General features: G+C 41.1%; 1 protein-coding gene across 4 annotated transcripts in view; it reads right to left on the bottom strand.

Annotated features, from left to right (window-relative positions):
* PLCG2 (phospholipase C gamma 2) overlaps positions 1-26,941 on the bottom strand; it is a 65,771-nt gene that overhangs the window by 16,183 nt on the left and 22,647 nt on the right. For all 4 annotated transcript variants that reach the window (XR_014528781.1, XR_014528782.1, XM_083514918.1 and 1 more), the window contains exons 3-20: positions 22,449-22,592; positions 21,234-21,327; positions 19,533-19,580; positions 15,021-15,105; positions 13,388-13,471; positions 13,040-13,083; positions 11,866-11,938; positions 10,533-10,634; positions 9,080-9,198; positions 8,904-8,989; positions 8,244-8,364; positions 7,384-7,552; positions 5,994-6,098; positions 5,734-5,823; positions 4,788-4,966; positions 3,954-4,154; positions 1,925-2,044; positions 230-410 (exon numbers count right to left, since the gene is read on the bottom strand). Coding sequence is in view for 2 of the 4 variants with exons in the window: in XM_083514918.1 (XP_083371044.1) it covers positions 230-410; positions 1,925-2,044; positions 3,954-4,154; positions 4,788-4,966; positions 5,734-5,823; positions 5,994-6,098; positions 7,384-7,552; positions 8,244-8,364; positions 8,904-8,989; positions 9,080-9,198; positions 10,533-10,634; positions 11,866-11,938; positions 13,040-13,083; positions 13,388-13,471; positions 15,021-15,105; positions 19,533-19,580; positions 21,234-21,327; positions 22,449-22,592 (2,045 nt within the window). In the remaining 2 variants the exon portion in view is untranslated. The remainder of the gene's footprint in view (positions 1-229; positions 411-1,924; positions 2,045-3,953; positions 4,155-4,787; positions 4,967-5,733; positions 5,824-5,993; positions 6,099-7,383; positions 7,553-8,243; positions 8,365-8,903; positions 8,990-9,079; positions 9,199-10,532; positions 10,635-11,865; positions 11,939-13,039; positions 13,084-13,387; positions 13,472-15,020; positions 15,106-19,532; positions 19,581-21,233; positions 21,328-22,448; positions 22,593-26,941) is intronic.

Raw genomic sequence — 26,941 nt, 5'->3', positions numbered from 1 at the left:
TACTGAAGCCCAATTGCTTCTGCTTTATATGCTGCCTGGGATGGGCAAGGGGCCGAGGTACCATGGATAATACTGAAAATCCCAAAATGCTCAGCAGGCTAAAGCTGCCTTTAGGATGACCTCTTGTGGGTGGAGGGAGAAATATACTCATACCGCAATAAATCCCTGAAAGCCACCCAGCATTCTATGCAAAGCCCTGGCACTTTGGTTAAAAAGGTAAAATGGTTACCGTGCTGTAGCGCTCCAGCAGCTCCTCCGTCACTGGATAGCGCAATTTCATTTTCCTATACAACGGGTGCTTCTCATAGTAGTTCACCAGTTCCACTAAACTCTCAAAATAAGCAGATGTTCCCATGACAAAGAGGCGGCCTTCTCGTTTGATTCGGCAGTGCTTCACTTTCCCCTCAGCTCTGTGGGATTAAACAGTGAAGAGCAAGCTTTAGAAAAAGACAAAACAACAACAACAACAGCCATATCATATTATCAGTCCTTAAGCTTTGAAGTGGCATTTTCATTTTCCTCCTATTTAGGTAAGTTCTTGCAGGAGTGATTTGGCTATCTAGAGACAGATTGGGGGGGTGCGGGAGGAGATCCTTGAATTTCCTGGTTCAGAAAGGCACATCTCAGGGGCTTGCAGTACTTGCCTTGTACATAAGGTGAGCATTACAAGCTCCGAAATTCTTGCATTTAATCCACTCCTTCCCCATTCCCACTGTTGTAAATAAAAATATGCCCTTTTCCCTTATGGGGTATCCAAGAGCCCATATAGAGTCCTTACATAGGTTCCCTATTGGTAGGAGAAAATAACAGAGGCCAACCAGAGAATATTGAGAAGCAAAGCAGCTAGTAAGACTAATCTTTATTGATCTGTTGCAACAGGGTGCTCCCCTCACACACAGGAGAGGAAGAGGAACCCCCAAAATTGCTGTGCAAGGGCTTTTAAAGACTTTTGAAATTCCCATCCTCTAGATCAAGACCACCCCCAGAAACATTATGCATACATCACAGAAGGGGTGTAACCTAAGACCACCCCTCAGATACATCCCACCTACATCACAGAAATTTTAATGTTGTTTTTCTCCTGTTGTTGTTTATCTCCTGTCTAGCAGGTTACTTGATTGGATTTCCTGGGCAGCCTGGCCATTCTTTTGTAGTGGTAAAATACTTATTTCCTGGGCCAGGTCACAGGCTCACACCTTATTCAAACAGACATATCCTTGAGACAGGATTTGTGAGGAAAGAGACAATGGGGAGGCTTTTCCAGGTTAACCTTGCAGAGAAAGGATTTGGTCAGTTTAGGAATCAAAATGGTTCTAGGTTGGTCTTCCTGTGTTGATCTATGTATGTGCAGTTATGAACATTACCATATATCTAAGACCAAAATTCCTATCACACCACCTAGTCAGCCCCTACACCACCCACCCCCACGCAACTTCCAACCCCCTACTTTGCCAGTATGGCCATAGGGTCTTAATTTGTGCTGCTGGGGCAGCCACCATGCAGAGTAAGCAGCTCTTAGCTAGGTCTTTCCTGCACTGTAGTACTAGCAGAGATAGTGAAAAGAGTGGAGAACCGCCACCCATTAGTCCAGCTAGACCAGGTAACCTGGCCTTATCTCTGTTGCTTCAGGCTTGATTCCTCTCTCCAAGTTTCTTATCTGATGGAGTTTCTGCCCCAGAGTTTCCTGTGTCTTGCATCTCTTTGCTTTCCTTGGGCCTCTGCTTTACGGAATGTAGCCATCTACCTGCTTTGTCCACTTATGTGCTTCTGGGCCCCCCCGATACCCATTCACTGTTACACACCTTAACTTGTGTCAGACCTGGACTACATACTCCCCTCTGGTCCTTGCAACAAATAGCTTTGAGGTCCGACCTGCAGATCATGCATGTCAGGTCAGGTCATAATTACAAAGTTTGTGTCTCACCTGAAAGTCATGGCATAGGAATTGGGTTCGTCCCTCTTCCTTATCAAAAAGGCTCCGTCTCTAGGAATTCGCATCAGCATATCCTCTGCTTCTCCTCTGCTCAGGTTACTGTAGTACCAACTACAAAAACAGGAAGGGAGGTGCTTTCAGAGCTTGACATATTCCCATTAACTCAATGATAAAACTGGGTCATTAAGATAAAAGCCATTAAATCAGTGATAAAATTGTGATTTCAGGCATCAGATGCTCAGTGATGTATAGACTTTGTCCCTGTTATAAAATAAATACCGTATTTTTCGCTCCATAGGACGCACCGGACCATAGGGCACACCTAGTTTTTAAGGGGGGGGGGATCAAGAAAAAAAATCTTATTTCCCCCCAGCCCCAAAGAGCAGCGTACAGGCTGTGCAACCTCTCCCTGATGGAGGGGTTGCACGTAGCTATGGCACAAGCCAAGGCAGAGAGTGGGATGGATCCCGCTCGCTGTTTTGGCTTCCTCTTTAGCCCCACGCAACCTCTCCCTGCCGGAGGGGTTGCGCGGGGCTAAAGAAGCCATAGCCGCGTGCAGCCTCTCCCTGCCGGAGGGGCTCTGCGCGGCTATCCCTGAAGCCTGGAGAATGAAAGGGGTCGGTGCGCACCGATGCCTCTCGCTCTTCAGGCTTCAGCGAAAGCAACGCAAAGCCTCTGGAGCGCAGAGGGAGCGCTCCCTCTGCGCTTCGGAGGCTTAGCGTTGCTATTGCTGAAGCCAAGGAGCCTGCATTCGCTCCATAGGACGCACACATATTTCCCCTCAATTTTTGGAGGGGAAAAATGCGTCCTATAGAGTGAAAAATACGGTAAATAGCAAGTTACTGCTAAATGCTGACAGCATTTGTTTCTGTCACTTTCACACTGCATAAGAAGCCCAAATGAGACAATTTGGAGTCTGGACAAGAACATGCATGTGGATGCAGGAAGCAGAAGGTCATCCTAACAACTAATAGAGCAATAATAACACACAGTGAGTTTTTATTGATGGACAACAGCAGTGTATTTCTTTGGGGGGCAGGGAGAATGATCTTACCATCGCTATCAATCTTGTACCCCAATTTTATAAGTAAAAATAGATATAAGACAACATCTTGTGGTAGTTCCTCCTTGGTTTGCACCTGAACGCAGCGGGGGTGGGAAACTGCATCCAATCGACAGGTCCGTGAGCCAACTTCAACAGGTGGGCAGAGCCACCCACTCGTAATTTACCTGACATCATTATGATGCCCGGAAACAACTTCAAAGGGGCTCCCTGTAACTGCCCATTACCAGGAATGGTTTGGATTTAAAGCGCACCTTTAGAGCCCAGAGGGGCTTGGGCGGGGTGAGTTTAATTCTCCTCCCAACTGCCATTGATTACATTGCAGGTGCTAATTCAAAGTGCATTTCAGTTGGGTTCTATGAGAAAGAAAGCTCTTGGCAGGCATGAGTATCCACATATCTGACAGGCTGGCTTAGTTACTCCAGAATAAACCAACACATACCAACACTTGCAAGAGGAAATCAATGTTTAACACTGGAACACAGACTGTAATGAGCTGTACCAATGTAATAAAAGCAAACACAAAATGAGCAGGATATCCTGCGATACAAATGGTCTAGATGTGCTCCTTGAATGGCAGTTTCCAACCACCATTCCAGCTCATAGCAAAACAATAAGAATTATAAAAAAAACCTTGGGTGTCATTTAAAAGCAGAAAGAGAAGAGAAGGGACTCAGCAAGAGCATCCCACATAACTAAAATCTCCTCAGCCTGCCTTGCTCTGCTATCTGGGAGCTCTTGGTTTTCCAGCAGGCTTAATATTCTCCCTTTCCAGACTGTCCAAGTCAAAGCACATATTCAATGCAAAACTGCTAAACCATTGTTGCTTAAGCCAGTTTTTTGCTTTTGTATTAAATCAAATTCCCCATAATCCACAGCAACTGTGACAAGCAGTAAGCTTCAGCATTAAAAACAGCATTTCACTCCCCCCTACAATTTTGTTTTGGCCATACGTACTTCTTAGATTCATGAGGGTTGGGGTTAGGCACAGCATCAGTCAAACGTAGTTCAAATTCGGCACACCGCAAGTGTGCTTCTCTGTAATGCTGAACTAGATCACAGACACTATCAAAGGTGAGGTTGTCTGTCAGGAAATATTTTACGGTATCTCCATCAATTGAGGAACGGATATGACAGTGCTGGACTCTACCTGATCTCCTGGGAAACATGGACAAGAATGAAGTAGTTAGTTTTCTAAAGCCAACACATCCATACACTTGCCTCTAGTTTCTTGTTATTTATTCAGCTTGTGAACCAAGAGGAGTGGGAAAGAAGACTGAGGGGAAATAGGGACTGATCAAATATTCAGACTAAGAATTTATGGCGTGTAAATCATAGCGTGCCAGAAACTGACATTATGGTGCACAGATTTTGGCACTGGAAACAGGAAATGTTAGTCAAAGCACGAAGTCCATTTGCTCAGTTTGTTTACCTGTAGAGTTCAGCAAATCAATTAGCTCATGTGAAAATGTAACATTCCATAAATATAACAGATGTGTAAACCAGGATTCATCATTAGCTTTGAAGGAGAAAAATGAGGGGGGCTTGGAGGCATAGTCCTACTGCCCATCAGCTGGTGGGACAGGAGCACACCTTCAGATGCGCCCCCTCCTTGTTGCACCTTAAAACCTCAGAAGTTTGAAGGGATAATTATGAAAGCCTTCCTCTCTCCTTTGCTTGAGTGTCCTCCTATAAGTATATCTCAAAATGCTACTCCTGTAGAAAAACCAGGAAAATGGCAAACTGCTAAAGCATTAGGAAGAAGTCAAAAGGAAAGAAATTATCTGTTACCAGAATGACAGTGTGTAGTCATTAGGGAAAGCTTCACTCTCCCTCACTAAGAACGTTCCATCCTTGCCACCCATTTCAGCACAATATTCCTGGAGCAGCTTCTCAGCAGTATTTCTCCCCTCTTTCATTTTTCCATGGAACCATTTCTCACCATAGTGCAGTTCAGCACGCTTCACTTCCTACAGTATAAAAGGGGATAATTTGTTAAGATTCAATTTGCCATTCCTCTATAAAGCTAACACTGAGCTCGACTCTTGTAGGGTTCATCAGAAAGCATAAAGTTTTATCTGAAGAAGCAGTGCTCCAAATTGGGAACGGGGTGCGCGCTTGGAAAAGCACTTGCCAAGAGAAAGGAAGGGGTGCCATTTGGCTGCACATGTTGCTGATGATCACCTCTTTTAATGTAGGAGGTGCAGCAGTCCCTTTAAAGGAGACAATCTACACCATGGGATAATATAAAGAATTTGATTCTCACTCTCTTGTAAAGTGTGGACTCATAAGGTTTTTTTTAATGCATCCAGTAAAGTGAAGTGGCTAAGAAGCTGGAGAATGAAGCATGTGTTTGGTTCACCATTGCCATAAGCTTCCTAGGCAGCCCAAGTGTCTGTTTAAAACAAAAACTAATTTAGCAAGCATGCTGACCTCTATACTTAAATCTCTTAACCCTGATCAAGCAGTAAGAGTCAAAGGCTACTTTTATACTTTATTTTGTAAGTGACACAACAGGTCATATAGTTTATTACTGAGCTTCACCCAGAGATTGAGAGGTTCCTGGAATTTTGCTACTCCATCCTGTATGCCACATATGAGCGATGTCATATTCCTACGTTATGCTCTCTAAAACCTGAGCACAGCAATAAAATGCAGTTCTCAAATCATGAATACTTATGACTCTACTATGCCTTTAACATCGCAGAAAACAGAAACAAGTGTATGGTTTTAATACCTTTGATGGTTCTTCTTCAGTATTCTGCTCTATATCATCACTGAATGAGAGCTTTTCATTCGCTACAGCACAATAATGGCGAGTCCATTTCTAGAACGCAAAATAACTGTTATAAGAATACTGTACAAAAGCACTGTAAGATTACAGCAATATGCAAACAGCATTCTTCTCCCTCTTCAAGTACAACTCTGTAGGATTTATTTCAGTCACCTGTGAAATTCTGTGCCATAAAATAGAAACAAAACAAAAAAATTGTTTACCTGGTCTATGGTGTCCCACATGTAGAGCTCTCCTTGTTGCTTTTTTTCCTCTTTCTTGTCTTCCGTGTTCACATCTACGTCACCTTTTGGCCCCAGTTTTTTATGCTAATAAAAAATGAACAGAGCAGCTATGAAAAGGGAAGACTTTGGGGGATTTCTCTGGCATCTCTTAGCTGGGCTTTCTTTCTGCTTTGACAACCTAAGAGCACATCCTGCGTGAGGGGGCTACAAATATCTGATGTAAACCTCCGTACCAACTTGGATGCACTGCTGTTTTCTCTCTTTATCACTGCAAATCATCAGCCTGTGGTCAGAGATCACTCTGCATACACAGAGCAGACCTGTAAAGTTTAGTAAATGAACCAGTCTTAAAACTGATTCATAACTTCTGAATAATTTTTTTTAAGCCACCAACTACTCAGGCAGCAACTTGGAGGTGGGAGGGGTTAATGAAATGTATACAATTTGGGGGCTTTCCCTCCTTGCACACAAATTCATTTGTCGCATCAAGTCCTCTGCCTAAAAGCAGATATGCAGTTTCTCTGCAGTTTACTTTGTTTGCCACGATGGGGAATGCTGTAGGCTGAGTGCGCAAATCATGCTTCGTTTATAAAACACCTCCATTTATTAAAGGAAAGCAGCTCAAGCCTAAAGCGTGCAAATTCAAAAAGCTGAACTTCCTCCGTGGCTTTCATTGAAACACATTGCATTTCCAGGATTTGTTAAGGAGCAATGCATTCCTGTCAACATGTACACTGGCTGCTTTGGTTGGAAACATTTCTCACAGATGTATTGTTTCATATTATTAGATGTACAAAATGAGAGGAGTCCTCCACCCTCTTAACAAATGCTTGCTCTCGTCCTGGAAAAAAAGCTACCTTCTGACTTCGTGATGTTTCCCTTTGTGCCTCTCATGTGCTAGGCAAACAGCACTTCAAATGAATATTTAAACGCTTAAAAGTAGTTGCAGCTGTTTCAATACAGATGTGCTGGATGCTTCAATCTTAGTTAGCTGCTACCAGTCCACACAGCTGGTGGAGAACCAGAATAGACAGTGCATCCTAATTAGCTAGTCCAGGCTTCCTCAACCTCGGCCCTCCAGATGTTTTGAGACTACAATTTCCACCATCCCTGACCACAGATCCTGCTAGCTAGGGATCACAGGAGTTGTAGGCCAACAACATCTGGAGGGCCGAGGTTGAGGAAGCCTGAGCTAGCCTTTCATACAAGGGTTGGAAAATACAAGGCTTTCTCCATAAAATTTAATGTATTTTTGATTGTGTGCTTCAGCGCCAGGTGCAAAGTGCAGGAAGCTGCCATCTTCCGTCGGAGGACAGGAGAGAGACACCAGCACCCCCCTAACACATTTTCTTCAGCAGATGCAACTTGCCTTAATGATGAACCTCTCTTTCAGCTGAGTTGGTGATGGCAGCTGATCAGCACTAGCTTCGATGGGCTTTGTTAAAAGCTGATCCCCAAGTACTTCCTTAAACACTTTGGCAATGTAACGTTGCTGCTCCACATTGCAATGCTCCTCAATTGACAAAATCACTGGGTACCTTGGGCAAAAGAAACAAAGGCAAGGGGAAGAAGTCATTTTCAGGTAAGAAAATCTAATCTAATCAGACCATAAGCCCTTCTAACCTAGCATCCTTCCTCCCCTAGTGGCCAGCCACATGCCTCTGGGAAATTCATAAACAGGGCACAGAGGCACTGAAGCTGCTGAATACCCAGCAACTGCCGATCAGTGGCAAGCCAATTCTGGACACTGAGTTTCCATATAGCAATCTCAGAAGCAACTGATACAGTCTTATACCCTTTTAAAGCCATCTAAGCTGGTTACTCTTATATTATTTATATATTACTACTACTACTACTACTACTACTACTACTACTGCTGCTGCTACTACTACTACTATTATACATGCATCTCAGTATGACCCAGGCTGAGCAAAGCCAACACACTGTCAATTCATCACTCTCCTTTCAACCCACCTAGCGCCAGCCTGTCCCCAATACTGGACCAATACATTAAAAGGTTCTAGTAATATAACACAGCTGTACCAGGGGCTTGGACCCAGATGTCCCTTTGGTTCCCTTCCAGCTCTACAATTCTTTGATTCTATTCATATTAAAATAACCTCAAACAGCCATAATATCATAATGGCGGATTTTAAAGAAATATCACCTAGAATGTCATAATTTTATTCTTAGGAAATATTTTCATTTTAAAAAGTAATGGAAACCTACTCGGATGTGACAAATGCATGTTCCTTGATGGCTTGCACAACGTCATCAAATTTTATCTTTGTTGTCCTTGTCCATCCATGATAAATGATAGGCTTCCCATCAGGACCATCCCAGCAATCCACTAGTGTAGGCAATGAAGGAAACATAAAAAGTGCAATGTTCAACTGACAACATTCTGTTTCCAGAGCTTTGGAGTGCTTGATCTCATAGACAGAGAAAAATGTAGCCATGCTTAAGGTAAGGTTACCAGACGTCCCTGTTTCCCAGGGACAGTCCCCGGATTTACAAATCAGTCCCCATACAAAATCTGCTGAAGTTGAAAAAAATCTGGTAACCTTAGCTTAAGGGCCACAAAGTTTACAGACAACTCAGCAATTCAGACAGCAAGGAAGAAGAATGCAAAGTACCTAAGAGGGAAATGATGTCTGCTTCTCTACTGCTCCTGCTATGAACTAGAGAAATATTTTGCAAGAGAAAGTGCCTGTGGAACTCTGATTTGAAAAGGGAGAAAACTGCTTGTTTGCCAAGCTAAAATGTAGAGGTACAAAGATAGAATGTAATGGGCTTCCTCTTATAATTGTCCCTTTCTCCTAATAACAGGTACAGTTCAAATTCCTACAACTGGAATTCTGGGGGAAGTATGGAAAACAGGTTACTCACATTCAATACATCGGCACCCCATTCGGAGACATCTTATGTAAGCTTCTGGAGAAGATTCACTACGAAGCTGGTCTCCCGTGAGATACCTAGGTCATAAAGGATTGTGTTAAAAGGAACTGCACATTTGCCATTTTATGAAGGATGATGAATAGATATAGATATATTTAGTAACTTACGTATTATGTGAAGAAGATATCCAGTAGTGGGACAAAGGGTTATTCATGTCCTGAGGATCTATTGAGTCGTATTTGTCATCCCATATGCTGTTTTCTTTTGAAAAAAGGTAAGTAAGGAACTAAGGCAAACAAAGAGAGAGGGAAATATGAGTTTAAGTTTTTAAAAAGGACAAAACCAAATGACCGATCTCCCCAACTAGAATCATAGCACAATGTGAAACAGAAAATAAATAAAAACAACTAGTTTCAACTAGTTGGTTAGGACCCACAACCTAAGATGGATCACAGCCGTGGCATCCGCACCATTTTCCTGCTTTGGTTATGGGATTTGTTGTTGTTGTTGTTGAAGAAGAAGAGGAGAGAGAGGGTGATCAGCAGTCAAAAAGGACATGCCTCTTGTATGGATCAGTATTTGGAATTGTGTTGCTAATAGAGATTTGCCTGGTGCCACCTCTTGTTGCCTTATCAATGCCAGGCGAAGACTTCTTATTGGCCAGGGTTTTTTTTAGATGCTTTGATATTGTTTTATCTTACTGGTATGGGTTCAGTTGCTTTATTGTTTTAATCAAGTTATTACTTCCAATTTGTTCTGTTTTTGATTATTTTAATTGTTAAGAGACTCTGGAAACAGTATTAGAGTTAAAGAGTACAAATTAAACTATTGAATTCACCGCCACAAGCTGTGATGGTGGAAACCAACTCACTGAACCACATCCATTGCCCTACTGGCTTGTGAAGGAAAGGGTAGAAAATGGAGGCTTCCAACCCTTTTTGTTGTTGCTGTTAGACCAGCTCCAGGATGCTTTGGATCCAGTGAAACTAAAGTGGCCTCTGGTCTGACCCTGCTACAAAACACCACATTCTGGAGCTGTCCTCTAGCTACCACTGGTGGGAGAACCCCAACCAGCAGAGCCCTCCAAGCCAGCCGCACTCCTCTCCAGCAGCATAGCTGCGATAATGCCATCTCCTAATCCGGATTCCTAGGCATCAACATGGGAGGGGGTGTGTAGGATTGGGCTCTTAGGTGAATTTGAAAATAGGATTATACACACTCCAAGTCTAAACAAAATAAAAAAAATTATTCTAGTAGCACCTTAGAGACCAACTAGGTTTGTTATTGGTATGAGCTTTCGTGTGCATGCACACTTCTTCAGATACATGCACACGAAAGCTCATACCAATAACAAACTTAAGTTGGTCTCTAAGGTGCTACTAGAATAATTTTTTTTATTTTGTTTCGACTACAGCAGACCAACACGGCTACCTAACCTGTAACTCCAAGTCTATTAAGGGCTACTACCTCCTGGTTGCAAGACGGTGCTTGCCTGCACATGCCCTACTGATCGCCTTCCCAGAGGCATCTGGTTAATCATTTGGGGAAATAGGATACTGAATTAGACAGGGCTCCTTTTTTGCTTATGTAGAAATGTTGCAAATAAAATAAATAACTTACCTCATCAACATACAGAAAGGGCTCATCCGTTTCTCTCATAGTGTCATCTACAAATTTAGACATCCGTTCTCTTACTTTACTAAGATCCTGTGCCCAAGATTCCTGAAAATTCAAGAGTATACAAGTGTACTTTAAATACATCTCCATATATCTCCATCGTTGATTCAAGTAATTAAATTAATGTGTGTGTTTCTTTTCAGGCACAGACCACCACCACAGAAATGAGCTGGCAGGAGATAGGCTTTGTCTACAGTTACAGGGGACTGAAAGCTCTTACAGCAGCTGATGGGAAACCTCAAACAGGGAGGGGGATCCTGTGCAGAACCAGAAGTTGCTGGACTATAAATTCCACCACTGATCATTCCCCATGGTGGCTGGGGTGGATGGGAGTTGGAGTCCAACAGTACCTGGAGAGCCACAGGTTCCCCATCCTTTACCTAAAGCAAATAAAATCAGCGTAATTAAAAAATACACATTACATGTCTGGATAGCCTTGCCGAAACAAAACAGCTTTTAGCAAGCATTTTTTTAAAAACACAGTGAGGGTGTCTGCCTAATGTTAATAGGCAGAGAGCCTATTCCAGAGCATATATGCTGCCACACTGAAAGCTCAACTTCTCCCAGTTGTGGAGCAATGTTGTATGGCTTATTTAAGTGAGGTGATTGGCTGCAGTAATGTCTTCCATGTTATCCAAACACATGGCCATGTGAACCCATTAGTTTGGGTTCCATCCTCTGGAGCAACAGAAAACAAATCTACTCCATCATCTAGCCTTCAAATATTTGATGAAGGCTATCAGATATTAGCACCACCTTATATTTTCTACATAATACCATACACAACAGCAACAAATTATCTGATTCTGTAAATTCATAGCTACTTCTATGTGCAAATTTGAGGCATCATCAGGTGAGAATCCAGTGAGCCACAAGTTTCATTCATGTGTGACCCTGATTTCTGCTCATTCCTGTCTGTGGCCTCCAAAGCCACATCTTACACCATTCTAGAGGATCTCCCTGAATGAAGAAGATAGAAATGCCCCGTTAAGCATAGGAACACAGGAAGCTGCTTTATAATGAGTCAGACCATTGATTTACCCAGCTCTGTAAAAATGTCCATACTGACCGGCAGCAGTTCTCAGGGGTTTCAGAAAGAGGACATTCTCGGCCCTATCTGGAGATGAAAGGGATTAAACCTGGGGCTGCCTGTATGCAGATCAGATGCTCTACCAGTGCCCTGCAGCCTTTCCCTCAAACCACGCTGCATCACTATATTACACTCATGCCTATTTTCTTTTCATCTTGCTGATTACAATTTTTGGAATCATCTCACCTGCTGTTCATGTAGCAAAAATCTCTGAAAGTCGTGCAAGTGCACTGCTGAAGCATCTGGGCGATCTGTGTTTCTGCAACAGAAAGGAAAGGAAAAGAACAATTATAAAAAAGAACATCAGCAAAACAACACAACCAAAATATGAGACCATGCCATAGCAAATAAGAGAATTCTATCCTTTGAGGAAACATAATTAGGAAAATGAAACTGATAAATAATCCTAGTCACTGAGGATTTGAAATTATGTTTGCTGTCTTTATTCAACAATATTAATTTAGCTATACTAGTATTATAAAAACCGGTTAAAGCACTGAATACTAGCTATATCTACCTGAACCTACTGTACCTACATGATCTTAACATACAGGATGCAGAACTCAAAAAAGCAGTCTCCATGAAAACTAACAAACTGGGCTCTGTAGCAACATAGGCAAATATGTTTGCAAATACTGTGGTATGCTGATTAATGAGTCTAATCTTGATTAGATTAGGAAATCTCATTTATACACAAACTACTTCATCTACAAAATACAACTGTAGTCATTGGCTTGGTAGAGGCACAGTATTTCTCAGTCTGTTAACTAAGAGTAAGAGATTGAAAGTAATCTGGAATTTCCCACTCCCTCCCTTCCTTTTTTTGGTATTCATTATGGTGTGGTACTCAAAAATCTGTACCAAAGTTAATGCTAATCATGGTTCCCTTTAGTGAGATATTACTAACAGCTTCTGTGTACTGTTCTTATGGGCATTTACTAATCCTTGACAAAAACATCCTCAGGTCATTTACAAAAGACTGTCAAATGAAAACAAAATGTCAAACTTCACACAGGAGTTATTTTTCATTTGAAATTATTGTTACAGTTTATGAGTGATACAGTAAACCCACCCACCCACTCATAATCGTAGCTCGCTGCTTAATATATTATGAAAAACAATCACTTCTTGGTAGTGGTGTCCTCCCTGTGGAATACCTTGCCTTCAGATGTCAAGGAGATAAAGAACTACATAACTTCTAGAAGGCATCTGAAGGCAGCCCTGAATTGGGAAGTTTTTAGTGTTGGGTGGGGTATAAATAATAAAATTATTATTATCATTATCATCACATCCCAACAAGCTTCATATCCAATAACTTAAAGCACAAATGTGGGCAAAGCAACATGACAAGACATCTCACCCTAGAAGAAACATAGTGGAATCCTTCTTGAACTCATCAAGAATCTGGGAAGGAAACAATGACAAACAAAGCATGTAAACTTGCTCATTCAAGTAAAAGTTTCTTCATTCAGGTACTTCCTAATTCTGCAAAACACATTCACCCTTCCCTATTCTCTCAAGATAGTACAGATTTTCTCCTCTTAAGAGACAACTACGCTTCTCAATCCTCAAAACTGAAAGAAAGGAACTAACACAACATGCTTGTATGTGATGGGGCAGGGAAGGCCTGCATTCTAGGAAAGTATTGTATTCAAGTTACAACACAGCATGATAACTAAGGGGAAGTAATGTGGGATAAGAGCTTTACCAATTTCTGTTGCTCAAACATTATTTTCTTGTAGAACAGATGAAATTGCTCAAAGCTAAGTTCTTCTTTAACAGCTTTTATTTCCTGTAAGGGGGAAGGGGAACAAGCAATGACACCAAGTTTAGTTTTCTCCAAAGGCTGTATTCATATAAAACACAAACCTCAAAACGTTATAAATGAATTCAACTGTTTTAATTTTGTAGATTAGGAACCAAGAGAAATGTAATTGTATGCAATGTATAACAATTTAAACAGAGAAAGCATGTTATACTGGATTCTCTGGTCTTTTCAAGCTCTTTTTCTATAAAACTTTGACCTTTCCCCCTGCCTAATAAAAAGAAAAGCTGCACTCTGAAAAGCATTGGCGTTGATCTTAGTAAATGTTCCACAATCTGAATATGGAAAGATAAAGGAGGAACCATTGGGTCAGGGTGCTTATCTTTAAGAGCACCATTTACACCAGGCCAGATGTCAACGGACTACAGGTTCTATCATTCCTGACTTTGCTGGCTGAGTCTGATGGGAGTTGATGCCCAACAATATCTGGAGAGTCAGAGGTTCCCCATCCTTAATATATACAGTGGTACCTCAGGTTAAGAACTTAATTCGTTCTGGAGGTCCGTTCTTAACCTGAAACTGTTCTTAACCTGAGGTACCACTTTAGCTAATGGGGCCTCCGCTGCCGCTGTGCTATTTCTGTTCTCATTCTGAAGCAAAGTTCTTAACCCGAGGTACTATTTCTGGGTTAGCGGAGTCTGTAACCTGAAGCGTCAGTAACCCGAGGTACCACTGTACTAATAATGCTACATAGCAAACACAATTAACCCTTTAACTGTCACCTCTCCTGAAATATAATATAATGAAGGGAAAAGGTACACAGACATTTCAAATAAGTAAACAAATGGGACTGAAAACATGAAATAATATAGTTCTTTTTTCCCCAAAGCCAGAGTATGCATAGAAATTCTGCTGGTGATAAAACTGGAAGCAGAGCAACGGAAGGAACTGGAAGCAGAGCCTCTAGCTTGGTAGATAAATACATCTGTCCTACTACTCCCCAAACTGCAAGTATACCCATTTCCCTCATACCACCAGCAAATATCCCAAGCAACAGGGGGGCAGTGCACAGACACTAACTGTTTTCCACTGGGGCAATGAAGCAATCAGCAAGGGAGAGGGAATTGGACCCTGGAGACAAGCATTCTGCTGTATGTTTCCTTGAAGTCCAATTCTCCTGCAGACTTCCTTTCAGCGGCAATGGGAGGGCTGCCCGCATTGACACATAAATAATCCAAAGGATTATACATCTGGAATCTAAGGAAGTTCATCCTCATTTCCCCTTCTCCCAAAAAAAGGGGCCACAAGGAGGAAATAGCCCTCAGAAATTTTCAGAGATTCCCCCTCTTGTATTCTAGTTTGGAAAAGAGTAATCTGTATCCAGCATTAGAGTTGGGAAGAATATTATCAGAGCAATAGGGCAAAGTTTTTACCTTTTGATGTTGCCACAAATGTAACAACAATTACTTTGGAGCCACATCAACTATAAAATATGGATGATGCAGTATATATCTTTATATATATATATATATGCTATACACACCTGAGCACAAATATAAGATCAGCATATACTTACTGCAAACTTATCTTTCAGGAACTTCACACTGCTCACTTTGAAGTTTACTGATGGGAGAACAGTCTTCAGCTCTCTAAGGCTGATGCTGAAAGTCAGAGAACAAGTAGAGAGATGAACAGCAATGTTCTTGTAGCCAAACTGCATAGCACCAAGCCTTGTATTTCACCAACATACAACTTAAATGAATATGGCAGAAAAAGGTCTCTGGTTCAACCCTTTGCATCTTCAGCTGAACGAATTAGAGATAGTCTGCTGCCAGAGTAGAAACTACTAAGCGAGATGAACCAATTCTCAGATTTGGTATAACACATCAGCCTCAAGGTCAAACAAGTGTGAAAAAAGTGTGCAACTTTTCTAACCTTTTTTAAAAATCAAAATGTTATTGCAGAGTGTTATGAATTTGTTCAGATCAGTGGGCTCCACCCTGTGGGAAGTCAGCTTGGGTGCTTTGGGTTGAAAGAACAGCCAACAGAAAAACCTTTAAAATGTCACCTCTGCAGCAATTAATTCATTAGTTTGAAGCTTAGATTAACATAACTTTTTCAAAGCAGGAATGTGTATGACATAGTAAAGGGAGCTGCCTCAAGTCCGAAGTTCATGCTTAAACTGCTATGTTTTTGCCACCCTAAGCAACATAGGCTTTACTTTACTGATGAAACTAGCCTTGATCTCACACAGCTAGATGTTGGAACAGAAATTATAACAAAGGAGTCCGTAGTATGCAGGAAAGACTCGTGTTACTCATTTACAAATCTCTCTCTCTCTGACACTAGTCCTCCTTTTGATATACTATAACATTTTAATGGCATGCTGCTTTGATTTCAGACTTATCTTGCCAAAAAACTTCCACCCTGGAAGTATTCTACATATACAACTTGTACCAACTACCCTTTGAAAACCCCATTTACCAAAAAATGGTGGTGGAGTACTCTGTAGACTTGACTAAAACTAAATTGCTATTAGCACAGTCTACACACCACATTCAATGGCTTATCAAAATGAAGTTGATCTTCCTAGATTTTAAACACCGCAGTAGTGTGCAGGAGAAACAAACGACAACCCCTGGCTTAGCACTATGCCAGAACTGGAGCCCATGGTCTGTTCAGCGCCAAACAAATCACAATCTGTAGCCAAGGTTTGTTCTGGTCATGGCTTGTTTAGACCACCATCACTAATTCAGTTGCAACATTCAGCTAGAGATTGTGCTTGTCGCTCCTGCACAGTACCAGGGAGGAGCAAATGGGGCAAGATCAATGCATTCACAGCAAACCATTAACTATGGTTTATTTGTGACATTTGAATGATACCAGTGTCAGAGAAACAGTACAATGGCTATGCAACTATAAAATGCAGGACTTAAAGTACTCTCAAAACACAGAACCAGACAACTTTGGCTCCCTGCCTTTCCCAGTAAGTCCCCAATCTAGGGATTCAAGAACTAGGGGTGTTTGAAGCTTCTTTAATATTTAATTATAGAAATTTGTGGCTAGATCTCATGATTGCAGAGAAAAGCAATTGGTAGTGGCACCCTCCCTGTGGAAAGCCTTACCTTCAGATGTCAAGGAGATAATGAATTACATTTTAAGAAGACATCTGAAGGCAGCCCTGTATCGGGTTTTTGATTTTTTTTAATGCTTGCTGTTTTTTATGTTTTTAGATATGCTGTAAGCCACCCAGAGTGGCTGGGGAAACCCAATTGGATGGGCAGGGTATAAAAAATTATTACCATCATCATCATCGATGTGTCTTAGAAACTAGATTTCAGCAATCAGAGAGCTCAGTCTTGGTGCCTGTACTACTCCCTGACTTTGTGTCTGAGATATTTCCTGTCAATATAATTCCATTATACACTTGCTGAATTTTAATTTAAGGTAGGTGGACTTTGACACTGCATTCAGCTTAGTCTGAATACAACTTTAATGTTGAAAAGGAAGTGGCCTTTGAATTCTAAGTAAGCTCTCACATTACCCTCTCAGTTACCTTTGCCTTTCCATACTCAGCCTCCTATCAACTCAAAGGGCAAGAGAGTGAAATGTTAAAAATAATTTGGGGAGAAATAGATACTACATGTGCATATTTCCACTTTCCCAACACTTAATGTAGCTTGCATAAGATTTGTTCCACTAAAGATCTCCTGCACATCACAGTACTGAATTTGAATACTGGTCCAATTAGCCCAATACTGACTGACAGCAGCTCCCCCAAGTCTTGGGCAAAAATCTTTCTCAGACCCACTACTAGAGATCATTTAAATGGACACACCAAGGTCTGAACTTGGGATTTTACACTTGCTAAGCATGCACCTCCTGATCAACTATCAGGATTCTGAGGGTTCAAACCAAGTTCATGTTTTTCCCTGCTAAATTTGGAGCCCAAAAAGCAATGCTACCAGTTCTCTCTTCCTTAATCTTGGGATAATATCAGCTGTGTTGCTGTTCCATGTTGTGAACAAAACACCGCAAAAAGGATTTAAGGTCAGATAGGGCACATTTATGGCAACTGCAAAGGCATTGCTGCTCCAAGGATCTCCCATGCATCACAACCCTTCCTTATTGTGGTGTTTTATCGCTAAACACAGGTGCCATCACAGCTGCCATCAAATAAACAGGCTGCAGTTGGCAGTTTGCCCTTCTTCCGAGAGAAAAATTCAACCTTAGTCATAAAAATTCTCTTGCTGAATAACCTGACCCTGTTGCTCCCACATACCACTAACAGAAGCTACATGCACTGAGATGCATTGATCAATCATTTACAACTTCCAGAGGGGTAGTTGTATTAATCTCTTGCAGCAAAATTGCCTACAAGTCTTATGGCATCTTAAAGACTTACAGACTGAGGGCTCATCCAGACTTCATTTTCTGTTGCATTCTAGGCATAGGTCTGTATTTTAAAGCTTTATGTCCAAGTGGTAGTTGTTTTTTGGTTTTGTTTTGGTCCTGGCACTTTCCCTGGGCCATTTGCTCTGATTCAGTGGTAAAACATGGGTTTTCCCGGGGAAATCACCAGACCAAAAAAAAAGCCTGCTTGGACATGGAGCTTCAAAGTGCAGACCTATGCCTAGAAAGTGCAGCACAAAGGGAAGTCTGGATGAGCCCTAATTATGGCATAAAGTAACCTATCCATCTGTAAAAGTGCTGCAGTACTCTTTGTTGATCAAGCATTGACAAACTGTGTCAGCTATTTGGTAGGAGATCATTCCACTGTTCCACTGCTGGTCCAATACTTCAGCTTCTCTTCCCAAACATCACTGAACACTAATTTATGGCAACATCCCCCAGTCTGCCTTACTTAAAATGTCCAAACCAAACTCTCACGTGCATTTTCAGTCCCTTCCCATCCTCCCATGTCTGTTCCAAATTTGCATGAGCCCCTTTGAAAGGCTTTCTTCCACCATCTTGCCACCTGGTCAAAGGGCTAACCATTGCAGGCCACAATAACAGTAAGTCTTGCCTTCATTATAAACAAATATTGGTTTTATATCAGTTTAATTATCATCATGACTCCTTCCCCACAATTGGAAAATTGCAGTGTGTGGAGGTGCCAAGAATCTTGCTGGAAATTCCTAGTCCACCACCACTACTTTCCTTGGAATGTGAAATTACTATTAAACGAATTTAAAGTCTGTGGTACATATATGCCCTTAGGCTTTAACAATGTAAACCCTCTTCAGATGTTCGCTCTGAATGGGTGAATGGGCAAGTGAAACTCCCTTGATGACAATCAGGCACCTTTCCCAGGCAATGCATTATAGGAGGTAGTCTGCAGGGGCTGCCTTACTAGCATGTAGAGCAGGCATAGGAAAATTCGGCCCTCCACTTTTGAGACTACAATTCCCATCATCCCTGACTACTGGTCCTGTTAGCTAGGGATGATGGGAGTTGTAGTCATCAAACATCTGGAGAGCCGAGTTTGCCTATGCCTGGTGTAGAGTTTTCAGAATGGGGGGTCCTCACTACAAGTGTTGCTGCTTGCCTTTCATACATTCAAAAGGAACATCTAAAGAAGACTATACACAATCAGGAAAACTACTCCTCATACGATGGGAGACTTTCAGATCACACCACCACCCATCTTTGGTGCAGGCTGCAAAAACAGGATGCAATAATCAACTATGGATTTGCTCAAGAGCAACCACACCCCTATTCAGGCCTGATTTCTGTAAGAGTTCAATATGCATGCATACATATATAGATTACTGTACAGTGGTACCTCGGGTTAAGAACTTAATTCGTTCTGGAGATCTGTTCTTAGCCTGAAACTGTTCTTAACCTGAAGCACCACTTTAGCTAATGGAGCCTCCTGCTGCCGCTGCACAATTTCTGTTCTCATCCTGAAGCAAAGTTCTTAACCCGAGGTAATATTTCTGGGTTAGCGGAGTCTGTAACCTGAAGTGTATGTAACCTGAAGCGTATGTAACCCAAGGTACCACTGTACTGGTATCCCAATTAAAAAGTCACAAACATAGACAGACCCAAGCAGAAACAATGCAGACACTGAAGACAGCAATTTTACCTGTTTCTTCTGGACTGATCCACAGAGTAAATCAGTTTTCTGAGCCAGCTATAAGGAACACATAAGACACAGCACTGGTAAGTTTTATAAAGAACTAAACAAACTCATTCAGCAATTTTGGCTTCAGTGCAGATAAAAGGAAGCAGAATTGCCTCTTCATTCTGTTATCAGTTTTTCATTTGCAGGAGTTGGAGAAAAACAAACAAATAACAGCAGCAATTTAAATTACTTCTTCCTATTTACAAGGGTCTTCCAGCCCTCTTTCTGCTCTTCTCCACTTTGTACAAAAGAGGTGCTAACAAGGAAAACCAACTCATGCCATGTAAGAAACAATACTGCAAATATTACACATGATGCCAATGACCTGGTTCACATGTAATAATAATAATAATTTATTATTTATACCCCGCCCATCTGGCTGGGCTTCCCCAGCCACTCTAGGCAGCTTTCAAAAAAAAATTTAAAATGCTGTAATACATCATTATTTAATAATACTGTAATACACGTAACATTAAAACATAGTTAAAATAAACAATGGTTTGTGTGAAGCAGCAGTGCGCTGCCAGAACAGGCGCTTTGCTCCTCCACTGCTGCCAGGAAACAAGCCATCATCATGAGCACAAGCCAAAGTCTGTTCTTGCCTTACCATTTATGACTGCCTGGAGAGAAATAAACCCAAAGACCATACCTTGTTTCCTGGCATGGAGAAGTGAAGCGCCTGTGACTTGAGAAGCACATTACTCATTCATGTTAAACCATAGTTTGTTATCAGTACGCTTGAGATGATGTGTGAACCAGGTGAAAGACAGGGATTTAGATCAGGGCTGCATTGGAGGTCAAAATTCCACCTCACCCCCCGTGTTTTCTCTCTGTGTCACCCCCAGAGAGCATATTCAGAGAGACATTTTGAAACAGAAAAGGGGACAGGGAAAAGGGAAAAGGGATTAACTCCCATACCTGCAGCACCATGGGCCAAATCCAAACCACCCTCCAAAACTATATTTACCACTTCAAGAAAAATGAGAGCTCCACGAACCTATTGCTCAGTCTTAAGTCTGAGTCTCTATGTGACCTGAGGCCCAAAGGGCCACTTCAATTATTTTATTTCTAGGTGTGCGCCAGATGGTTTTCAGTGCTAAAACGTACACCGAAAAATATGAATGTCACAAATATATACATCTTTGCATATACTTACACCATGCAAGTACATTAATCAGGGAGATGTGACAGGCTGTAGATCAGAAGAACGCACAGGTTTATCACTGTGCAGTCAGCCCCAAATTTAAAGTACAAAATGCTCTCGGTGCAAGTCCACTAGTTACAATTCCTGCTATACCATGTCAATTTGTCCAAAAGGCTAATTCATGGAATCATAGAGTTGGTAACAATCCCCAAATAATACTCTATGTTCCAGTGGGAGGGGCCATAATACAATGCCTGTTTGGAGTGCAGAAGACCCGAAGTTCAATCTCTGGCACCCCCAGGTCAGGCTGAGAAAGGTTCCAATCTGAGACCCTGGAGAGTCTTTGTCAGTCAGCTTCCTATGTTCCTAAAATAATTTAGCATTCTTCAGTACCAAGTACAGCACACATGGCGTAGCACATTAAGAAGTTGTTGCTGCTTTTCTTACCCTGTGGAATTAATTCCTAAACTCTTAAATTCCTATCATAAGAAAAATGGGGAATGGTTCCTTCCACATACCTCTCTGTAATTGCTGGAGTGGAAGCATTCACTGCTTCTTGATGCAAGATATTCAAGCCACACAGCCATTTGTCAGCATCATCCTTTGAATCAGCTGGAAAATTAAATGGTATGTGAAGGAACACTCAATCAGGAAGAAGGCAGGTTGAACTTTTTCATCTGCACTGCTTTATAACGCAAACCCATAATGCTGAAAGAAACTGTCTGCATGCACCTGAAAGCTAGCAAGAAATAGTAAAATCTCACCAAAAAGGCATTCCTTTAAAAAAAGAATGGCGCTAAAAGTTAGGATTTTTAAAGCTTCAGGAGAAATAATTATGGATATATGCAAATGATTTTCATTTTGTAGCAGAGAGTTAATGCATATGTGCTTTCTGCTTCCTCGATATTCCACATATCCCTTGAAATGAACATCAGAGCATGGTGTGTACATTCCCAGACTTCTTGATAGTCTGCAATATTCTAGGATGACATGCTCCCTTCCTAGTTACCCAAATACTGTGCACAGACATTAGTGTGTCCACAGAGTCTCAGATAGATTAAATATAAGGTTAAATCAGAATAAGAAATTAAGTATGATTTTTAAAACTCTGGATAATCTGAGTTATCTATTTAACCCCTTCCTCAACAACCTACCCTGGTCATTTAAAACTTCTCAGTAATACTGTGTTTGACTTGTGCTAATCAAAACAGTAAAAATTCGGGGGGAAATGCCCATGACATTATTTATTTGTTGATGCTATGCTGGCATTAGACAAAACAAGTTTGTACCAGTGAAAGAAAACACTTAACCTTGAAATGAAGATGCTCAACAGCTGCCTACCACATTCAGTAAGAGTACTTCCATTTTCTTAGTTTTAACCACTAAGCCTTAAAGTGAGCCAAGGCTGCTTTCCAAGCAAGAAACTTGTCAGAGCTAAGGGCCAAGCAGTGGCATATATTAATTCACAAAACACAACCTAACTAAGTGTTTGCAGCGTTTTTGGTACTTATTTGCAAGGCTACTTCATCTTATAAGACATGGAGAAGTACACACAGAGAAAACTCAGGGAGAGAAAACAGAGTAGAAGGAGAGGTGAATGGAATAGAAAATAACTTTAAAAACTCGGTTACATTTGAGAATATGGATTAAGAGGATAAACTAAAGACAACATGGAAGAGGTGGTGTTTTCATCCCTGATCATAAAAAGAGTAATCCAAAGAAAACACATTTACCTGCTAAGCTTAAGGTGTTGAGAACAAACTGAGTACCATAGAAAATAGTAAAACAAACGTCATCTTTTTGCCGTGCTGCTTTCCCCCGCTCAAAATCCTTTGAGTTTTTTCCTGGTCGGATTTCCTTTATTTCCATCAAATCCACTGAAAAGAAAAACATAACTGTCAACTGAACATATGCTCTCATGCAGAGAATGAATGACTGTTTGCTTACTTAGACACTAGTTTATAAATTGGCAAGTAGTTTATAAACTGCAATGTCAGCATGAAGAAATCGTTGCCAAATAAACTGCAGAAAAGAAAGCAAAAAGAGCACAAGTTAATTTGCACTATTCCTCAGTTTAACAACTGGAGAGCAAGCAGAGGATTGCACAGGAATAGCTGAAGAGGCATCCTGCTGAAAGGATAAATTGATTTATTAGATTTCTTTCCTGCCCTTCTTCTCAAAGAAGCCAGTTAACCTTTCCCCTCACCCACTTGTTTTCCAGAATCCCTTATCCTAACCACAGTATGGCATTTCACTGGCATATTTCTGCACCGGCACTGCTCCAATAATTCATGGTAATGAGGCACAAAGGTCAGTGACCTCCTTCTCACTCACCACCAATTCTATACCCTGGGGAGGTCAGTCCATTAGGGCAAATGGGGAACTGCCCCACCAACCTCAGTCTTGATTCCTCAAGCCTACCTGCCTTCTTACTTACAGCCAGTCCAAGGGATGGCCCTGGCTGTCAACTTCCTTCTTAGTCTCAGCGTTTCCCTTATAGAACTCAGCAAGGATGAGAAGGGGGCAAGACTAGAATTGGTGGGCTCTGCTTATCATTGGCTCTACATACTGTTGGCTACCCTGCCAATCCTAATGGGACATTGCTGTCTGCACTCCCCAAAAACATTTGTTGAAAAGTTTTCATCACAGCCATGAGGAACCTTATTTTCTTAGTGAAAAGCTGGTGTTAAAACTGCAGCGCTGCTCCAAGTTTCAGGAAGCCTGCAAAAATTGAGAACTGCTATGTCTCTCTCTCGCATTCTACAACTCGCTAAAGCAGGCACAGGAAAACTCCAGCCCTCAAGATGTTTGGGACTACAATTCCCATCATCCCTGACCACTGGTCCTGTTAGGGAAAGAAATTTCAATTTACCCAAAACATTCATGTGCATTCTTCTGATAAAACACTTATTTGTAAACTGAGGAAGTGGTTTCATTCCGCTTTGTAGGCTGGATACAAGAACTGATGGCTGCTTCTACTTATTTCTTTACAGGTCAATGGTTACTGTTAACCTTTCTACATGTGCAGTAAAAAAATAATTGTACCTCTGTCACTCAAATGTGTTTATTGAGCAATGCCACAGTTTGTTCCAGTTTGTTAATGCTGAGCATAATTCAGATTATTCACATAATGTAGTGGTACAAACATTAAAAGCTCACCTTTTGGGATTATTCAGCTCTAATGTACGTTGCATGTTTAAGTAAATCAGCAAAATGTGATGAAATAGGATGTTGGGTTTTTATGTTATTATACAAAAAGCAACAACAAAAAGCAAATTGGCTTTTTACAGGGAAAGCTTCAGTAACAGACCATTTGCTTTGCAAGCAGAATGTCCCAGTTTCACTTTCCAGCAGCAATTCCATCAGAAACTCTGGAGTCATGGCCCATCATTCCAGACAGTACTGAGCTAGATGGACTAATGGCTTGATTCCTGTGTTCCTATAGCTGCCTTAAGCAGAAACTATGCATGCCTGTTGCTGCCCTGCATTGCATTGCATGCAGAGGCACAAGGGGTCAAGGGGAGTATGTTCCTTCATAGTACCTCCCTGCCCCCATTTTAACCTTGTCCCCCTGCTGTATAAATGAACCCGCAATAAAATCCAAAAGAATGTGGTAGATTCCAAGATTCTGGAGAACAGGCTATCTGTGCCACCCACATACACGCTTGAACTTTTTTAAAAAAACAGTACAGCACCTCTTCAAGTTAGATGTCACCTGACTCCCAATAATAATAATATCATCATCATCTTCACCACCATTTATTAAATATCTATACCACCATTCATCCGAGCATCACAGGGTGGTTTACAATACAAGCATCCTAAAATACATCTAATCTAAAGACGGGACATGGTTCACTTTTAATGCATGCTTACATAGATGTGAGTGTTGTCTCTTTAAAAGGAAGTATTCTGAAATGCAAAGGATGAACTGACCAAGGTTGTTATGGTGTTCTAACCACTCAAAATGAAAATAGGTACTGTTAATGGCAGGGGCAAGTGACATGAATCTTGTTCCAGAAAAAGTTAGCTGGGCGCAATTCTTACTGAAATAAATGGAATTTGAATTAGTCATGACTAATCTGTCCTATTGATTTCAATGAGACATAAACATGGAAGTCTCCTGGACTGGGGCTGTTTCTCTGTAGTAGTGATGCAAAAAACAAGATATTCCACAGTTACAGGGTAGGTCAAATCTAAAATAAATGAAGATGGCTACCTAGGGCATCTGAATTTAAGAGGTGCTACTCTATTCTGGAAAATGCTGTAGTGTAGTCATTTTGAAGAATGTGGGGTTTTGTTTTTTCAGAGAAGGAACTTGACTCTTATTTCCACTCCTCAACCTCAGAAAGGTTGGAAAGTGTGCAAATCAGAAGCACAAAATTAAAAAGCCTTTGTTTCCTTTTGCAAATCTGCCTTACTGTCCTCAAGGGCAAAAACAATGGCTTCATTCTTACATTTTACCATTTGGTTTTTGACTATCAAATATACCCTAGGATGCAACACAAAGATCACGTGATGCCAATTCTGAAGCAGTCTCAAAAGTAAATGGGATACACATCTGATTAAAGCAATGTAACATTTATCTTCAGAAATAAAGCTGAAAATGTGATATACTTCTCCTCTACACAGTAAATTAAAAGCTATTTCTTCTGGAGGAGAAGCACATAATTTTACAAACACATAATTTTAGTGCAACAAAATTTATTAAGGATTTCCAGGACTTAAAATACAGACTGCTAACATCAAGGTTACATAAGGGCTGTGTGTCCAAAGACATAATGCCACGTGCATTTAGTTGGAGGCACTGCAACAAAACCACAGAGTTTAGAAAAATATAGACCCCACACAGCAGCTATAATTTCTCTAACCACAGCCATAGCTTAGTAAAAGCAAGAAGTCCTATGTTCGAACACATGCATTTTAAATTCAAATGTTCACTATAAAACAACAAAGTGTCTCATGGCACTTCAAAGACTTACACAACCATTATGCATAAGCTTCTGTGTAGCACAGCCCATCAGATGCATGAGTGTTACACTGAGTTTCAGGTTTAAATGGAACACATGAGGGGGTTGTAATCAGCGAGCTCAGAAGGAAATGAAATGCACAGGTGGTGATAATTAGATTCTTAACAGTAGCTATTCACAAAAACCAACAGACAGAGACATATTGCCATCAATAAGCCAATTAAAAAAACATGTCATGATATGATTGTTGTGCTCATTCAGTCCATAAGTGATAGCACTGAACTTCTTAATGTATTGCAATTCAGTGGTTTTACATTGCACTCTACCTTTGAATTTCCTCTGTTCCAGTGTGGTCACTTTACAGTCAGTTACAAAGCGTCCTGGAAGGTTGAAATGCACCCCCCCACACACACGTTTCTCCATATTGCCATTTTTAATGCAGATTTCTGTTCACATAGAGAATGGTCTATATTTGTTCTACACAGAATGCTAATAAGAGCAGTGCTGGCAGATGATGGCATATATCACATTGGAAAATAAACAAGTAAACTAACCCCTGGTTTTCTGGATGGCATTATTAGATCCTGTAATAGTGCTGCCAGAGTAGAGAGGGCAACACATCTGGCATCTGGATCTGCCGCAGGGTCTGAGCCAGTCCCTGTTATGTGAACTGCAGTTGCTGGTAAGCAGGTGTTTGGTGCTATAGATCACTGGCATTCAGATCACCAATAATACATTTGAGGGGCTTTAACTGGGAACTATAGTACCAGCCCTGTCAATCAAGTTTTTTAATATATGTTATCTTCACCAGTTTGAATCTTTCAGAATAAAATCTAGTGAATTTTCTAAATTATGCAACATTCTCAATTCATATTTCAACGAAAATGGTAGCTTGCCCTGCTTTACTCCATACAGCAATAGACTACAGTAGGCCAGAGGTGGGCAACCAATTTCCTTTGCAAGGGGCATATTCCTTTGGAGGTATACTATGGCAAACAAAGTCAGAACTGATGAGGGGCAGAGCCAGAGAGACAAGTATTCTGGGCTAACTAATATGGAATAAAGGTCACCCTGCTACAATTTTCACCATGGCTAACTCTTATTAGAATTTGCAGCACTATGCAGCTCTGCTTATAACTAAGTTCCACTGGAGTAGTTAGGCTCACTCTCAATGAAGCTCAGAGAGGGATTTTTTTAGAATAAAACAGACCAATATAGCTCCTGCTTTAAAAAGCAAGTGCAAGTTACACCCAAAT

The sequence above is a fragment of the Podarcis liolepis genome (assembly GCF_965112155.1).
Source record: "Podarcis liolepis genome assembly, chromosome: 7".
NCBI lineage: Eukaryota > Metazoa > Chordata > Lepidosauria > Squamata > Lacertidae > Podarcis > Podarcis liolepis.
The sequence above is the reverse complement of the archived record's forward strand: the minus strand, read 5'-3'. Positions and strand labels throughout refer to the sequence as shown.